The 16900-nt window shown below is 43.4% G+C and overlaps 2 protein-coding genes and 1 long non-coding RNA gene across 11 annotated transcripts in view; 2 read left to right on the top strand and 1 right to left on the bottom strand.

Moving 5' to 3' along the window:
• SLC7A7 (solute carrier family 7 member 7) overlaps positions 1–3124 on the top strand; it is a 58462-nt gene extending 55338 nt beyond the window's left edge. For all 9 annotated transcript variants that reach the window (XM_070240794.1, XM_070240770.1, XM_070240763.1 and 6 more), the window contains 6 exons: positions 169–292; positions 547–650; positions 940–1036; positions 1821–1970; positions 2184–2367; positions 2594–3124. In XM_070240794.1, the coding sequence (XP_070096895.1) occupies positions 169–292; positions 547–650; positions 940–1036; positions 1821–1970; positions 2184–2367; positions 2594–2700 (766 nt within the window). In that variant the 3' untranslated portion in view covers positions 2701–3124. The remainder of the gene's footprint in view (positions 1–168; positions 293–546; positions 651–939; positions 1037–1820; positions 1971–2183; positions 2368–2593) is intronic.
• A 466-nt stretch (positions 3125–3590) lies between these two features.
• On the bottom strand, positions 3591–8830 carry OXA1L (OXA1L mitochondrial inner membrane protein). Its single transcript, XM_005603213.4, has 10 exons — positions 8685–8830; positions 8106–8267; positions 7180–7393; positions 5455–5598; positions 5114–5199; positions 4760–4924; positions 4464–4568; positions 4192–4354; positions 4026–4106; positions 3591–3940 (listed from the first exon to the last, which is right to left on the bottom strand). Exons 1-10 carry the CDS (start codon positions 8745–8747, stop codon positions 3813–3815), a joined length of 1311 nt encoding a protein of 436 aa, XP_005603270.4. The 5' UTR covers positions 8748–8830; the 3' UTR covers positions 3591–3812.
• Positions 8831–8913: 83 nt separating this feature from the next.
• Positions 8914–9479, top strand: LOC138918644 (uncharacterized). Its single transcript, XR_011428207.1, has 2 exons — positions 8914–9051; positions 9291–9479. It is a non-coding gene; the product is annotated as an uncharacterized lncRNA (long non-coding RNA).
• The last annotated feature ends 7421 nt before the right edge of the window (positions 9480–16900 follow it).

The raw sequence follows: 16900 nt of genomic DNA, 5'->3' as shown, positions 1-16900 counted from the left end.
TCTTAACAGTTCAGAGTTTAAGCCACTATCCTAGGCAACTTCAAAGGCAAAGACACTGGAGAAATGCCACAGGAGACCCCAGCCCTGGTGGGACAGAGTCTAAGGATCAAAGGCAACATGGGGATGTGACTGTATGATTAATGTATCTATTATTCTTTTTGGTTGTAGGAATCTGCCCCTCTCCATCGGCATTTCCATGCCCATTGTCACCATCATCTACATCTTGACCAACGTGGCCTATTACACCGTGCTAGACATGAGGGACATCCTGGCCAGTGATGCTGTTGCTGTGGTAAAGGATTTTCACTAGCAGAAGGCTGAGGGTGTGTGTGTCGGCTTCTGGGTGTATTACAGCTCTTCAAAGTCCCAGAAGGGGGTAGTCCTTGAAAGAGTTTACTTAGGATACTGGGCTTGCAAAAAGGTCCTGTTACCCTCATTGTGGAAGGGGGTTGGGTTCCTAGTAGTGGGTATCTGGGGGCATGCCTGTCCATGCCTTTCATCTCTTTTAGGTCCTGGTAATGACTCTTTTCCATTCCTTTCCCTTAGACTTTTGCGGACCAGATTTTTGGAATATTCAACTGGACAATTCCACTGGCAGTTGCATTGTCCTGCTTTGGTGGCCTCAATGCCTCCATTGTGGCTGCTTCTAGGTACGAGTGGCATCTTTTACTAGGGGGTGTTGTGAAGAACTGTGGCAGGAAAGGAGAGGGCTTCCAGGGCTCAGATGTTAGTCACTGTGCTCCCCAGATGATATTCACAACCTCTTTGCTCGTTTCCATTAGCAGCCTCTAGTTCTTACTAATCTCAATTTGAACTCCATTCCATATTATTCAAACTCTTCTGGAGGAGGGGATGGCAGAGAGGGCTGTGTGGCACATGAGCCAGGCCACACCTAACATCCCACAAGTTTCTCAGCCTCTCCTTTCTTCCTCCCAATAGACTTTTCTTTGTGGGCTCAAGAGAAGGCCATCTCCCTGACGCCATCTGCATGATTCAGGTTGAGCGGTTCACACCGGTGCCAGCTCTGCTTTTCAATGTAAGTGATCTCAAGGATGGGGCTGAAAGCCAGATTGTGGGGGCAACTTGAGTAACAGTAGATGCAACTGTTCTAGCTTCCCGAAAGTTCTAAGAGATTCTAAAAGAAAAACTAGTGACGGAACAGCCATTGTGGGCAAGGCACTGTGCTAACTGCTGCGGTGGTTCCTGAGAGAGAACCCATCTTCTCTAAGGAATGGTAACCTCCTTTGGTCTAGGATGAGGTATAAGTACATGGGATACACTGTAATGACTGCCATGAGAGAGTGATGGAGTGTTTAATGGAAGAAATGATCACTTCCATGGGGGTAGAGGGTGAATGAGGAAAGACTTCTTGGAGAAAGTGCATTTGAAAGTGGATTTTTAAGGTTAGGGTTGCAAACGGCAGAGATGGGTTTTAGGTCAAGAGAAACAGCATCACAAAGTTCTGAGATAAGGCAGTGTGGAATTTGCTAGTAGGAGATAAAAGCTGGAAATGCAGCTTGGAGCCTTTATGGGGAGGCTCTTAGGCAAAAAATTTTTGAGCAACTGTTTTGAGCTGTGCTTTACAGAGGGTTAACTTGGCAAAGGTTTGAAGAATGGGCTGAAAAATCAATTGAGAGGCTACTGACTTAATAGAAAAGGAATGAGGTATTGAAACTCGGGAGCTAAAGGAGGGGGGGACAGAAAAGGACAGACAGACAGATGTTGAGGACTTAAGAAGGGGATGGATTTGTGGGAGATAAAGGGGGAAAAGTGCCTTGGGTAACACGCTGAGCAGAGCTCACCTGCGCTTGTGCTTACAGGGTATCATGGCACTGATCTACTTGTGTGTGGAGGACATCTTCCAGCTCATTAACTATTACAGCTTCAGCTACTGGTTCTTTGTGGGGCTCTCTATTGTGGGTCAGCTTTATCTGCGCTGGAAGGAGCCAGATCGACCTCGTCCCCTCAAGGTAACTCACCTCCACCCTACCTCTGCGCCGTCTGCTCCAGGGGATTCTTACAAGACAGTTTATTCAGAAACCTTTACCTAGGACTTGGTGGTGGTAGTGTGTTGAGATGAAGGGATGGAAAGAAGGCTCAGCGCGCTGATCTTCACAGGTGGGGTGATTTTGGCTGTTAGTCCAGAGCTGTCTAACCTCCAGCCGTTTTCTCTGTGCTCTTAGCTCAGCCTTCTCTTCCCCATTGTCTTCTGCCTCTGCACCATCTTCCTGGTGGCTGTTCCACTTTACAGTGATACCATCAACTCCCTCATTGGCATTGGCATTGCCCTCTCAGGCTTGCCCTTTTACTTCCTCATTGTCAGAGTGCCAGAACACAAACGACCTCGTTGCCTCCGAAGGATTGTGGGTAAGCCCTGGATCTGCAAGTTGGCTCAGCTATTGTACAGCCTACTTCCCCCTCCCCCCACTTTTTTCTCAAATCTAGTCTTCCAAGTGACCCTTGCCATAGCCCCTTCCTGTTGTTAACCCTGAGGCTTAACTGAACTGTCCCCTCAGGCTCAGCCCCATTCAGTGCCACTGGAACTCAGCCCAGCTGAACTTTTCTCAGTTTTGACTCAAAGTTCTCTTTATAGCATCCACCACATGGTACCTCCAGGTCCTATGTTTGTCAGTTGCTGCAGAGATGGATTTGGAAGATGGAGGAGAGATGCCCAAACAACAAGATCCCAAGTCTAACTAAATACCTCCTGGAATCCTGAGCTGTGGAAAGCAGGGGCCTCTTTCTCCTACTGGCTGGAGCCAAGGAAGCTGAAAAGGAAAGCTCACTTCTTTGAAGGCACCTCTCCAGAAATCTGGTCTAGGCAGCTTCAACAACTTTGAACTTGCTTTTTGAGAGATGGAAAGTAATTTATTTGTTTTGCTACATATTGTTCCAGATTTTTTTAAAGGGACAATAAAGCAGACTATGGTGGGGAGCATGTCAGGTGTGGGCTTGGTTGTTCTAATAGCACATTCCCATGTGTTAAGATATTCACTCACCTCTGGATGTGCCTACCCACTCCTCTTTTCCTTTAAAAGGGCCAATAATGCTCCAAACTTCCGTCTCCTTTAGAGAGACATGAAACTGTCACAGGTGTTGGACAATAAAAGGATTATGTTCCTAAGCTTTGAGTGGCTTCATTTTATATAGTATCTCTGGGACAGCTTCTATTAACCTGGTAGGAAGACGAAAAACAATCTTATGCTTGAAAGTATCCAAGTATTTCTTCCCTCTTAAGCCAGTAGCTGAAGGCTGATGCAACCAATCTCTACCCAAGAGAACACCTAAACCGCTACAGCAAAATGTTAGGGCATTAGATAAAAAGTGTACCAACTTCCATTCTTTTAAATTATTACTAAGAATCTACTACTTGAAGGATATTTTATAGGTAATCTTGGGGTAAACAAATGTGGTTATTCTATTTAGATACAATCTGAACTTAGGAGGCACACCTCTATGACTGCAATGCAAATGTGGATGGAACACATCTATGCAATGGGGCCTAAGCTCTTAATCACCACTCAACCTATTCCTCATTTTTCTGAAGCACACAATCCATTTCCCTGTTTAATAAGTATCAGGAAGCAGCATGTAGTACAGAAGTTTACTAACTCTGGATGGGAAGATCACTTGGCTCCCCAGTGCTTTTTACACTTAGGTCTAAGAGTCTGTAGTGGAATCCACTTTTAAAAAGGAACATTTCCACGTCCCACGGTTTCTAGGTCTGGGGCAAGGACCCAGTGTCAACTCTTGTTGTGAGGTTGAGTCTTTGAAGAGAGAGAGTTCCTGCCAGTAAGACCAGGGAACAGAATTCAGCCAAGCGTGTCACGCCAGGGCTGCTTTGACTTTGGTTTGGTGCTGCTGCTGTTAGGGGTGTTGGGAGGGTGATTCTTGCCAGGCTGTAGCAGGGGGTTGTGGGTAAAGGTCTGTCGTAAGGGACCTGAGGGAAGAGGAGAAAACAAATCTAGATGAACAAAGGGAAGGAAGAAACAAATGACAGAACTTAGCCTGAAAGGGTTATTTACCCCTGGCTGCTAGCTCCAGGTGATTCTGCATGCGTCGCTCCCGCTCTTGTAGCTGATGTGCCATTTCAGCATTCTTCCAGCCTGTGTAAAGAGTAAGACAGTCAGTCCTGTACCTGTTTTTAGGTCACTGTCCCCTGGTCCTGTTTCGCAGAGGACAGGCCCTTACCTCTTTTGAAGCTCTTGAAGAAGCCTTCCCGTGGAAGTAACTTGTCAGAGTCATGCACAACACGCTGGGGGATTTTAAGCACAGTGCGTACAGCTGGGATCCGGAGGCAAGCCACCTGGCCCAGGGAGAACATATTGGAGGAGAGCCAATACATGAACACCGCCTGGAGAGAAGGAAGAGAAGGTCCTCAGAAGCTGCATCCCTGGTCAGCTCGCTGGGAGATGGGTAGGCCAGTGGAAGGACTTGGAGCCAGCCCCTAAGCCATTACCTACCGAGGGGAAATGGATAGTTATGGGCAGGACTGCCAGGGGCATCAATCTGATAACATTTCTCATCCACTGAACATCAGAACTTTGCATACCAGTCTCAGCACCTAACTGCCAAAAAAAAAAAAAAAAAAAAAAAGCAGAGGGACAATAGCAAATGCAGGTCAATTTTAGTGAATCTGACTCAAATTTCTTACCTATCAACTCTATTTCTCCAGGAAGTGAAGAATGACCATTCGGCGCAACTACTTTACCCCCGCTCCCCATTGTGCAGGCCTGGCATTTGGCCAACCCGGGCTTACCTCAAGGACACCCCACATTGTAGCAGTGACTACCAGTGGTAATACGTAGGTGGGGTCAGATAGGGTGAGATCTTGGAACCACCAGAGGCCACCTGTCTGCAGGCTGGGCACAGGAAGGTTGGCCATTTCTCTCAAAGCAATGAAGAAGGAGATGAAGATCGGGGCCTATTACACAGGATAAACAGTGTCAGGACCCTTTAGCAGAGGGGACGCTTTCATTTTCCTATACATGGTATTGAAAACCATGAATAATATCACTACCACCTGGTTTTTTTGGGGATCTAGGGCATGGCAACACAGAGGAGGAAATTCGATTGGTTCAGGATGGAATAAATGGGAAATGCTTTTGCTTACCTGAGTCAGAGGTAGAATGAGAGGTCTAAAGAGTTTAACATCATGCTTTTTCTGGTAAAGTGTCATCTCCGAGGAGGCCTTGTAAACTGTGAAGTGACGGGAAGTTAATGGTTAGGCTGACAAGTTATGTTGGTGGAGGTGACCATCCTCATCGCCTGGCCCTTGAAATTTCTAACTGACCCCGGCCAGTCAGTGGAAACATTTGGCCCAAGAAGCAGGTAAATCTTTAGAACTTGCCCAACTGCAGCAACTCCTGATTTAGGTTGTTTGTTTCCCTCAGCAGAATGTCAGGAAAAGTGCAAATGTGGTCCTCTCCCACGCTCATTCTGCAACTGACTCACACTCAGCATGGTCTCCTGCCAACTTGGCCTCTCTGATCCGAGTGGAAAACTTCTGGATCTCTGGCAGGTGGTTGTGGATCTTGGCTGCCTCTCGTTGGCCCTTCACGATGAGAGGAAACACCAGGCAGCGGGCAAGGACTGTACCTGGAAAACACATACTAGGACTGGAGTGAAGTGAAAGCAGTTCTGCAGCCAGGCTGAGGGTGTCTAGGTCCTCACTGAAAGGGTCTGTCTTATTCTAGTCTTTTCCACACTGTGATTCATGCCCAAGGGGCCCAAAACAAAGGGCAGGGGTATGACTTAGTTCCTTCAAGGCTCTGCTTTGACATCACTAAAGTCTGGCATTAACTTCTCTAAGCACATGACCAGGAATCCTGTTTGTTTCCTCGAACAAAACGGTGACAGAGGACACTTTTCTAATCAATAGTTTCTAAACTTTCTATCATCAATGGGACTCATTCCCGCGCCCTCCCCCAACTCTAAGTGTAGTACCAATATACATAACAGATGAAGTCAAGCTGCCCTGGCTGAGGGGGTAATCTGGCTATAGGCTGTTCAAGCTCTGGCCTTTGCTTTTCTCAGAGGCACCTTTATAGAACTCTGCAGCTCCCAAGAATGAGGCTTGAAAGCCACTGTCCTAGAAATCCCTGGAGTAGGAGGTAATCTGGTGGTCTACTGCTTTAGCTACTTCCTATTTCTTTTCTTACACTTCCTATTTCCTGATCATTCCAGCAAATATTTAGTTTATGGTATCTGTAGACAAACAAGTGGGTCTGGGCTGAGAAGAGACCGGGGGGAGACACAGACTTAGGCTTTATCAACAGTATGATGGATGATGTGGAGTGGAAAGAGAAGGAAGCTACGGACAGAACCCAGAATAGCAGAACTAAAGGGGTAGGCAGAGTATTGGGCAATGGAGATGGGAAGGTGTGGTCAGGAAGAAAATCAGGAAAGACTCACAACAGCCAAGGGATAGACTTCAAGGTCTAAAGAGCCTAATATAGAAAAGTCAGGTATAAAAAGAAAAGTGGATTTAGCAATGATGTCACTGGCAGTTAGAATGAGGTTGTATTAGTATAAGTCAGATTGTTGAGGATCAAAGAGTAAAAAGAAAGAAGCCCACTGGATGCAGAATACTCTTTTAAATAACAGCTATGAAAGGAAGGAGGGAGAGAGAGTAGTAGTTAAAGGTGAACTAAGGATGAAGGAAAGCAACTTTCCTCCAAGAAACACATGGTATGCTTGAGCATGTTTCTATGTTCAGAGTAGGGCAGTAAGGAGGGAGAAGCTGAGGACACAGGTGAGAGAAAGGATGATCACTGGAGCAAGGTGGAGGACGAAACAGAATTTAAAGCCTAGTGACAGCCTACAAGAGGGGCAGTGTGAGTGTCTTCCCCATTTTGGGGTTTAAGTGCCTGACGCGGCCTTCTACTCTCCTAGACCAGGGCAGCCTCTTCACTGTTAACGACGTCCCCTAACTTGAACTCTATGCTCACATTCAAACATCTATACGTCTTGAATCCCAAATGATCTAGTGGTTTTATACTGCTCTTTAGGAAACATAAGTAGAGTACATCTAACTATCGTGAGCCTCTATCCCCCTCATTTGAATCATCTACTTTTCTGACCCTGAACTTCTGCAACTGTTTCCTCGATCCACTCCCAGCACCGCTATTCTCTAAGTCCCCGTCTCCTCTACCCTTGTCCAGGAGGTATTCCCCTTACATGCAGCAATGGCTCCCCACCAAGGTAAGCCGAGGTTAACATGCATAAATTCTAGTAAGTTCTGGATCAGTCCCACTGGGGTGTATGACCCCAGCCCCAGTTCAGCGAAGCTCTGTTCTGCAGCGGCTTGAACTACATCTGCAGTCTCTCCAGAAGCCACCTCAGTCACCGCTGGAGGTGAGGGAGTTGCAGGAATGACTGGAGGAACCTGAACCTGTGCAAAAGGAAGCCATGTGTAATATTCAGTAGGAGGGACGTACAGAAATCAAGGGTTCCCTTATGATAACCAAAACTGGGTTGTTCTCTTTGACTCCTACTTTTTCTCCCACGTTAATCTACAGTGTCCACAGAATTCAAAGCTTAAAAAAAGACATTTTACTTTCCCTTCTCTGCAGGAAAATAAGTTACTTAAGGTAAGATTTCATGACTTCCCTTTACGCTGGGAAGTTATTTCCTGTATCAGCGTTTTCTAAACTTCAGTCATCTGAGCATCACTGGCACGATTTTGTACATACCGAAACTATTATACTTACAATTTTTCTTTAGAACTTAGTTTTTAAAACCTAAATATCTACTTGGTCACATCCTCATACATATTAATATCTATGAAATCATGCATATGACATGCAAGTTGTAATTTTTCTCATACACACACACCTGGAATCATTTCCTATCACCATCGGTGGCTTACCACCACTGCAAACAGTGCCTTGTATGGAAGGTAAATCTCTCCTGCTGTACTCAATCATTTTCCCAACTGATGTAAAAAGTCTATCCCAAGCAGAGATACCACCATTCCGGGGGGCTGTGTGGACTGTGGACAAGAACTCTGCCCCCCATTGCCCTTCCCTCTGGTCATAACAAAATAAAAACAAATTAACCAAGAAGCGCCACTCCTAACGCTGCAGGGACCAAACGCCTCTTACCTGGGCTTCTGCGAACCAGACGGCAGAGGTACTGAGGCCACGGGGGCCGGAGGCCGCGAGGAGGACATAGTGCGGGCGCCCGCAGCACCGGCCGGCGGGGAACAGGAGCCCAGCGGTCAGCGGTCTCCGGGGCCACTGCGACGGCCCTGCGACGCGGTGGAACTGAAAGGAGGATGGAACCTTTTACCGGGCGCAGAAGTCGCCCATGATGCTCGCCCCCCAGGAAGCAGGCAGCCCACTACCGCAGAGGACACCGCTACTCTCCGCGCTGGCCCGAAGGCATGCAACTGGCGATCCCGGATCTCAGCTACCGCAGCCCCACCCCGGGGACCAGAGGTCGAGGCCGAGGTTTCCTTGGCAGCGGTGACACTTGTTTTCGGGAAAAGACAACTTCATGGGGCCGCTGAGCCTGCAGGGTCGAGGACGAAACCCTCTCGCGTCCTCAGGCGACCCGAGGTCACGAGAAGCAGGTGCCGGTGAGCAGGTCAGCGTCTTCGCATGCCCCCAGCTGGAGTTGTCCCTAGCTCGGGTCACAGGGACAGGGCAGTTTGCCAGCGCTGAGACCCGGGGCATCCTTACCTGACGCTGCGGCCGTAGCAGGCGCAGAAGCTCCCGGCGTCCGCACATCAATACCACCGCCATTTTGCCCGGAAGAGGACTTGCTTTCGCGCCTGCGCACTCAGAACTGCAGTCCCGCGGGAGGAGGCCCTTTTGGAAACGGGCATGAAGCCAGAGCTGTCGCCAAGATCAGGTGGTAAAGGAGACTGGGGCTTGGCGGCCATATTTGAAGTGGGTAGGAAGACGCAAAGGGTCTCATTAAGGAGAACGCACAGGGAGAGTTTTCAGGAGGTTGAAGTTAAGACCAAGTAAGCGGCGGTAGTGAGTGGGTGCATAATCCTGGAGAGTTTTCCTCGGTTCTCTAAAGGTGCTATTCTCGTCTGTTTTGGTGAGTTAAAAAATAGCCTCCGGACAGTCTTCACTGTGCGTAGCGTGGGTTTTTCCTGTCCATTGATACTCGATTCTTATTGCTAGATAATACTGTAATCGCAGATCCAGTGAAAGTTAAGGGTAGCCTACAGTATGACAGAAATTGAGGAAAGGCAGCTTCTAGGAAAAATTTCCTTCCCAAATAAAAAGACAAGACTTAAAGAGGAGACTCTACTTCTCCCTTTTCTCTTCCTTAAGTGGAGTTCTGTGAGGAGCATCTTGTGACCATGAGGGGGACATGTCTAAAGATGAAAAGCTAACAGGCTGAAGATGTATAGAAAGATAGAAAAACCCTGAATACTTGATTCATTGGACTGCTGCACCAAACTTGGAACCACCTCTCTCTAGACTTTGTTGTGTAAGATAATTAAAGATCTTTATCATCTAGACTCTGACTGTTATTTGGGTGTTCTGTTTCTTGACGCTGAAAGCATTCCTCAAGATAGGCGAGGTGAAGTTCTCCGCCAAAGAGAAAATTGCTGCTCAGAAAGTTGGGAGTTGGGTATATTTGAACCCCTACAAAGCCTCTCAAACTACAGAGTGCTTTTTGAATAACAAAGTATAGCTTGGGAAAGATACCATAGCCTGAAATGATTTTAATCATACAGATTTAGTAATAATTAGGGGTATGACCTATCGATCACATATGTTGGATACTATTGTAAACAAACTTTTGGTTATGTTAAAACAATCAATACAGTTAGAGGTGATGACAAATATATAGCTACTGGATATTTGGAAAGAAAAAATAACTATCCTATGGTAGACTGTTTTTTTGGTGGCCCCAAATGAACCGTATCTCCCAGTATTTGCACCCTTGTACACCCTTGTATATCCTCCATAGAAAGTATTATTTAGGTTCCTCAAAAAATTGAAAATAGAACTACCATATGATAGCAATTTCACTTCTGAGAATATGTCTGAAGGAAATGAAAACACTATGTGGACAAGATATCTGCACCCACATATTCATAGCAGCATTATGTACAATAGCCAAGACATGGGACCAATTTAAGTCTCCATCTATAGATGAATGGATAAAGAAAATGTGTTATATACACAACAGAATACTATTGAGCCCTAAAAAGGATGGAAATCCTGCCATTTTTGATAACATGGATGGATTTTGAGTGCATTGTGCTAAGTGAAATAAATCAGAGAAAGACAAATACTGTTTGATTTCACTTATATGTGGACTCCAGAAAACCACCCCAAAACCAAACTCATAGAAAAAGAGACCAGATTTATGGTTATCAGAGGCAGGGGTCTGGGTGAGAATTGGATGAAGGTGGTCAAAACGTACAAACTTCCAGTTATAAGATAAATAAATACTGGGCATGTAATATAAAACATGATGACTACAGTTGCTGTGTGGTATATTTGAAAATTGTTAAGAGAGTAAATCCTGAGAGTTCTCATCACAAAGAAAAAAGCATTTTCTTTTCTTTTTTTTGTATCTAAATGAGATAATAGATGTCAACTAAACCTATTGTAGTAATCATTTCACAATATATGTAAGTCGAGTCATTATGCTGAACACCTTAAACTTGTGGAGTGCTGTATGTCAATAAAACTGGAAAAAAACCTCAGCAAACACACACACACATACACACATTTAACTATGTGAGGTGATGGCTGTATTTAACTTTATTGTAGTAATTATTCTGTAGCATGTACATATATCAAATTATTATGTTGTACATATACACAATGTTATATATCAGTTATATCGCAATAAAGCTGGGGAAAAAAAGAAGGTTCCGAGGAATATACAAAAAATTCTACTAATACTAATATGTAAATTTAGCAAGGTTGCAAGATACAAGGTCAATATGAAAAAATAAACTACATTTCTATACACTAACCATGAACAATTGGAAAATGAAAAGAATACCATTTACAAGAGCATCAAAAACAAGAAACACTTAGGGGTAAATTTAGCAAAATATGTGTGAGACTAGTACACTGAAAGCTACAAAACATTACTGAGAGAAAAATTTAAAGGCCTAATTTAATGGAGAGATATACCATGTTCATGGATTGTAAGACTCAATATTGTTCAGATGTTGATTCTTCTCAAACTGATTGATAGCAATCTCATAAAAATCTAGCATTTTTGTAGAAATTGACAAGTAATTAATACACATATAAAAAATGTAAAAAACCTAGAATAGACAAAACACTTTTTGAAAAGAAGAACAAAGTTGGAGGACTTACAGGACCTGATTTTAAGACTTACTGTAAGGCAACCATAATCAAGATAGTGTGGTGCTGGTATAAGAATAGACATTTAGATCAAGGGAACAGAATAATATCCAGAAGTAAATTCACACACAGATGACGAATTTATTTCAATAAAAGTGCCAAGGGAATTCAATGGGAAAGAAAAATCTTTCAACAAATGATGCTGGAATAACTGGATATCCCTATAGAAGAATTTGATCCCCAATCCTTAGCTTGTACGATATACAAAAATTAACTTAGAATAGATCATAATTCTAAACTTATAAGCTAAAACTTTAATTTTTCTAGAAGAAAGTACAAAAGAAAACCTTGAGAGTAGGCAAAGTTTTCCTGGACAGAACACAAAAAATGCTAGTCATAAAAGAAAAATGTGATAAATAGGTCTTCATCAGTTAAAAACCTTCTGCTCTTTGAAAGACACTACTAGAAAAATTAAAAGGAAAATACAGACTGGAAGAAAAATAATCACAATATATATATCTGACAAAGGATTTGTCTCTAGAATATGTAAATGACTCTTCCTGCAATCAATAATCAAAAGCAAAACAACCCAATGAAAACGGGCAAGTGTTTTGAACAGACATTTCACAAAAGGAGATACCAGATGGAATAGCCAACAATCACATGAAGAGATGCTCAAAATCATTAGTCCTCAAGGAAATTCAAAGTAAAACCACAATCATACACCACTACATGTCTACTGGAATTGCTGAAATTAATTGATTGACAATGCCAAGTATTGGTGAGTGTGTGAATTAACTAGAACTTCCACAAATTGCTGGTAGGAATGTAGAATGGTACAATCGCTTGCCAGATTTCTATAAAATTAAATGTACACTTACCATACGACTAAGCACTTCCACTCCAAGGTGTTTATTCAAGAGAAATGAAAATATATGTCCACAAAAAGAGTTGTACATGAGTGTTTACAGCAGCTTTATTCATAATAGGACCAAGCTGGAAACAGCTTATATATTCATCAGTGTGTGACTAGACAAATTCTAGCATATTCACACAATGGAATATTACTCAGCAATGAAAAGAAATGGGCTACTGATACACACGACAACATGGGTGAATCCCAAAAACACTATACTGTCTGAAAGAAGCCAGACCCCGAAGAACACATAATCCAATTCGATTTAATGAAGGTCTAGACCGTAAAACTAATCTATAATGGCGGAAAACATATCTGTGACTGCCTGGAGCCACGGGTGGGTGGGTGAGGGTAGAATTGACTGCAGAGGAGCGTGAGGGATCATTTTATGATGATAGAAATATTCTATATCTTGATTGTGGTGGTGGTTATATAGGTGAATACATTCATTAAAACTCAACAAACTATTCACTTAAATGGGCACATTTTATGTTATGCATCAATAAATTTGATTTATAAGTAAAAAGTTTACAGAAGTCATTGCTCTGTCAAAATAGTAGGTTTGCCTCATTATCCATATACTTCAAGTGAAAAATTTTAAAATTTAATTTTCTGGATAATACTTTGCTTTTCCACCCAGCATGGGTATTCACTCTTTGGTGCCTTATGAAAGATACAAATAAAGCATGTCGGCAGTTTTGAGGAGAGAGAAATTATTTCTAACTAAGAGAACACCGGAGTTAGCTTCATGGAGGAAACTGTTTTTAATCCTGGCCTTAGTAAACAGACACAGAGAAAGAGAGATAAAGAAAATGGTGTGACATTACAGACAGAAGGAATAATAAACCAAAGCAGTGTTGCCTTTTGCAAAAACACACTGTTTATTTGGAGAGACTCTGAGTCTGCCTTTTTCTGTTGAAAATGTTGAATCATGACAAGCTGTGGACTTTGGGTTTTATTATGGGGACATGAAGGATAATTTGAAGGTGGGAAAAATGACACAAGGAAGAGTATTATAGGAAGATTAGTAACAGAATGGAACAGACTATTCCATTCCAGGGGTCAGCAAACTTTATCTGTAAAGGGACAGAGAGTAAATATTTTAGGCTTTGTGGGCCATGTGGTCTCTGTCACAGCTACTGAACTCTGGCATTGTTGTGTGAAAGCGATGACAGCCAATATGCAAACATATGAGTGTGGCAGTGTTCCAGTAAAACTTTATGTACAAAAATAGGTGGCAAGCTAGATATGGCCCATTGGCCATTGTTTGCTGACGTAGATAGCAAACAAAATAGACATAGACAGTAGCAGAAAGGAACTGGAGGTTCAAGACCAGTTAGGAGGTGACTATTATAATAATCCATACCTACGGAGAGGAGGGCCTGAATTAAGCTGAGCCAATGTGATGGAAAGGGAGAGATTTTGGGGACATTTTAAGGGAAAAACATTGTAGATTAGGTTGGGTCAAACCCTGATATTGGATGTGGGACTTGAAGTTCAGAAAAATAAAGACATTGGGGATTTTGAGCAGGGAAGCCAGTGGTGGTGTCACTGACGTGATTGGATAAATTAGTGTACTGGTCATTTGCCTCAGTTCCTCTCAGATTCTTCTCTGCTCTTACTCTCTCTGTCTTGTATCACATGGAAGTGCATTCCCTTGCCTTCTGGCTTCTGGATAAGTCTGGCAATGGAAGTCACTGGCTGGAGAATGTAGAAAGAAGAGAGAGAATCTAGGGTATTTCCTCCCTCCTTTCTCTGCTTCCTGCATTATTCCCAGCAGCTGCATCTCCTCCTCCTTGGCCAGACAGCCTTTCTCTCCATGATCCTAGCTCCCTCCAGGCAGACTTGGGTGTAATTCTAGTGCCCTCTGGATGCCCTTAGATTCTGGGCTCTAGTAACACCACCAACTCCCCATTGTCCTTCCAGCCTACGACGTGATAGCACTGCCTGCTGTTGCCAATTTCTGGATTGTTCCCTGCTTGACTTCACAGCCCGTCTATTACCCATGTACCAGTTCCTTGTGGTCAAATTCCTCTTACATACTTTTCATTATTGTTTCCTGGCTGGACCCATTGGAAGCTGTGTCCGTTATTAAGTAACCTTCTCTTAGCTCCAAACCTGACTGCTTTGTGATGCTGGGGCCAGTATTCTACAAACAGCATTTCTGCTTCACCAGCTGGCTCCGTGTTCAAGTCTGCCAATAAAGCGTGGTAGAGGGAGACTGGAAGGCTGGAGGAGAGAAAAATGACTTGCTTCTTCTTGTTTGTTCCATTTGGGCCTCCTATCCAACGGCGTCTCCTGTGAGCAGCATCCCAGCAGCGCTTCTTCACACCAGCAGTTCTCATAGTAGTTGCTAAATCCAGTTTTCAATTTTTTGCAACACTTGCAGAATCAATCTTATCCCCCCTGCCCGCCACCCACCCCGACAAGACACCAGCATCAGTTGAAGTTTAATTCTGAGGGGGACCCTTCTTTAAGCTTCAAACTTCTAATAACCCTAGCCTCTTCCCTTTGTTCGCTCAGCTGTGGGGATGGGAGCTACTTTCTGAAGTTGCTACCATGTGATACTTTAGAGTTCTCTTTTTACCATTTCGGTTACGTAGTGTACTTTAGACCTACTTAACAATTATTTGTATTCAATATTCTCTGTCCAGGGGCTGGCCCCGTGGCTGAGTGGTTAAGTCCGCACGCTCCGCTGCAGGCGGCCCAGTGTTTCGTTGGTTCGAATCCTGGGCGTGGACATGGCACTGCTCATCAAACCACGCTGAGGCAGCGTCCCACAGGCCACAATTAGAAGGACCCACAATGAAGAGTATACAACTATGTACCGGGGGGCTTTGGGGAGAAAAAGGAAAAAATAAAATCTTTAAAACAAACAAACAAACCATATTCTCTGTCCAAATAACTGGCGTGGTTTCTGTGTCCTGATTGAACTCTGACTGTTACAGAAATGGAGAAGGATTTTTGGAAAGGTGGCAGGTTTGGTTTTGGATATATTGAATTTGCGATGACAATTGGTTATCCAAGTAGAGATATTTTGTCCATAGCTGGAAAGATGGCACTGGAGTTTGTGGGAGAGATGGGAGCTGAAAATAATTTGTCATCGTCAGCTGACATGATGATAGAAACTAGAAGGCTACTTAAATTCTCTGGATGAGTGTTGTGGGGAGCCAAGCGCAGATGGTTGACAATGGTCTCATGTATACTCACAAAGAAAAAGCAGCAAAATTTTAAAAAAGATCACAAACTTGATATGATAATGATTTTATGATAAAGCATTGCTAAGTGAAACTCGTATCAAGATTTTTTTTGAGAGTACACTTAACTTCTTGCCCAGCCTGTTTCCAAGTCTATCCCAATATTGGGGCTATCCTTACAGATAAAAGCGTAGCTACCTTTGAGCTCTTCCTCTCCCTCCAAGACCTTTGGGGTAAGCCCAGGTTATATTGAAGACAGTGACTTATCCTTCCTTCTGTCTTTTGGTTGTGCCACTCTACTACCAACGCTATAGTTGTACCAGAGAAGTTTACAAAAATTAAAAGAAATTTTTATTATCTAATGAACTGCAGCTCTCCCTGTTACTCAACAATTATTTTTTTCATGTCTTATCAATTTATTCAAACATCCACTGAATGCCTAGTTGGTATCAGGTGTGCATTTTGTGTGCAGTTTTCTGCCAACAATTTTCTAAGCCTTTTCTCTCCTTTAGTTCCCTCTGGGTGCCCCTCAGTATCTGTACCTTCTTCTCCTTTGATGGGCTTTTACCTCCTACTTTCCTGACAAAATAAAGAAAAGACCATGTGAGACGAGCCTTTTAATCCATTCCAAAATAATTATATGTGTCCATTTCTTTCTCTCTCCCCCTTCTCATTCCAACTGAACTCCTCTTTTTAAGTTTAAACTATCTTTGTACTCTCAAGCCTCTTTGTTATCTCCCCTGTGGGTGCTATAACATCTAGAATCAAAGATTTCCTCCCTTAGTCATCTCTTTTTTGTCTAGCTGAAACACCTTTAATTTCCTCTTCTCTCCTCTGCCTGCAGACATAATCTTTTTTCTCTGTGCTGAAAAAACCAAAACAAAACCACCAACCCTTCAAAACCTTCATTTGACCTTGACGCAACTCTTAGCCTATTTTTCTCATCGTTTTATTGCTACATGTTTAAGGACAGAATTTCATTCTCTCAACGCACGGTCACTCCTAGTTCTGCTCTCTTGATTCCTGCTGTTCCTTCAGCCCCCGTTGCTGTCATTCAGGCTGTTCACTGAAAGGCAATCCTGGCTTCCTAATCACGAGGCACGGTGGGTTTTTTCAGACCTCATTCTTTTAGACTTCTCTATGGTCTTCGACACTGTTGATTACCCTTGTTTCTAAAATTCTCCTCTCTTGGTTTTCATGGTACAACATATGATTTTCTTCTCATCTTTTTGTTCTGACCTTTTCAAAACAGTTTTGATGACTACATATACTGAGCTTAGTTTCCAACATATCTATCACTGTTTGAAGGGGGCATGAAGAAATAGTGGGTGTCACCAAAAGCTGATTGCTGTTCAGATAGGCTTTGTAGGATGTTGTCCAATGATGTTAAAAGCTTCCTCATCTTGGAAGGTCTAGATATTTGATTTTGTCAGAGGCTGGTTAAAGTAACCAATCTTATAAGAGACAAATGCTCCCTATATAGTTTCTTC

Source organism: Equus caballus, chromosome 1 (assembly GCF_041296265.1).
Source record: "Equus caballus isolate H_3958 breed thoroughbred chromosome 1, TB-T2T, whole genome shotgun sequence".
Taxonomy (NCBI): domain Eukaryota; kingdom Metazoa; phylum Chordata; class Mammalia; order Perissodactyla; family Equidae; genus Equus; species Equus caballus.
The sequence above is the reverse complement of the archived record's forward strand: the minus strand, read 5'-3'. Positions and strand labels throughout refer to the sequence as shown.

Excerpts from the sequence above, each read along its gene's own strand:
- OXA1L (XM_005603213.4), bottom strand. The coding sequence starts at position 8,747 with ATGGCGGTGGTATTGATGTGCGGACGCCGGGAGCTTCTGCGCCTGCTA. Across the intron at positions 5,599-7,179 it reads GTGGGGAGCCATTGCTGCAT|GTACAGTCCTTGCCCGCTGC; the intron begins GTAAGGGGAATA and ends TGTGTTTTCCAG. Across the intron at positions 4,925-5,113 it reads TCATTCTACCTCTGACTCAG|GCCCCGATCTTCATCTCCTT; the intron begins GTAAGCAAAAGC and ends CCTGTGTAATAG.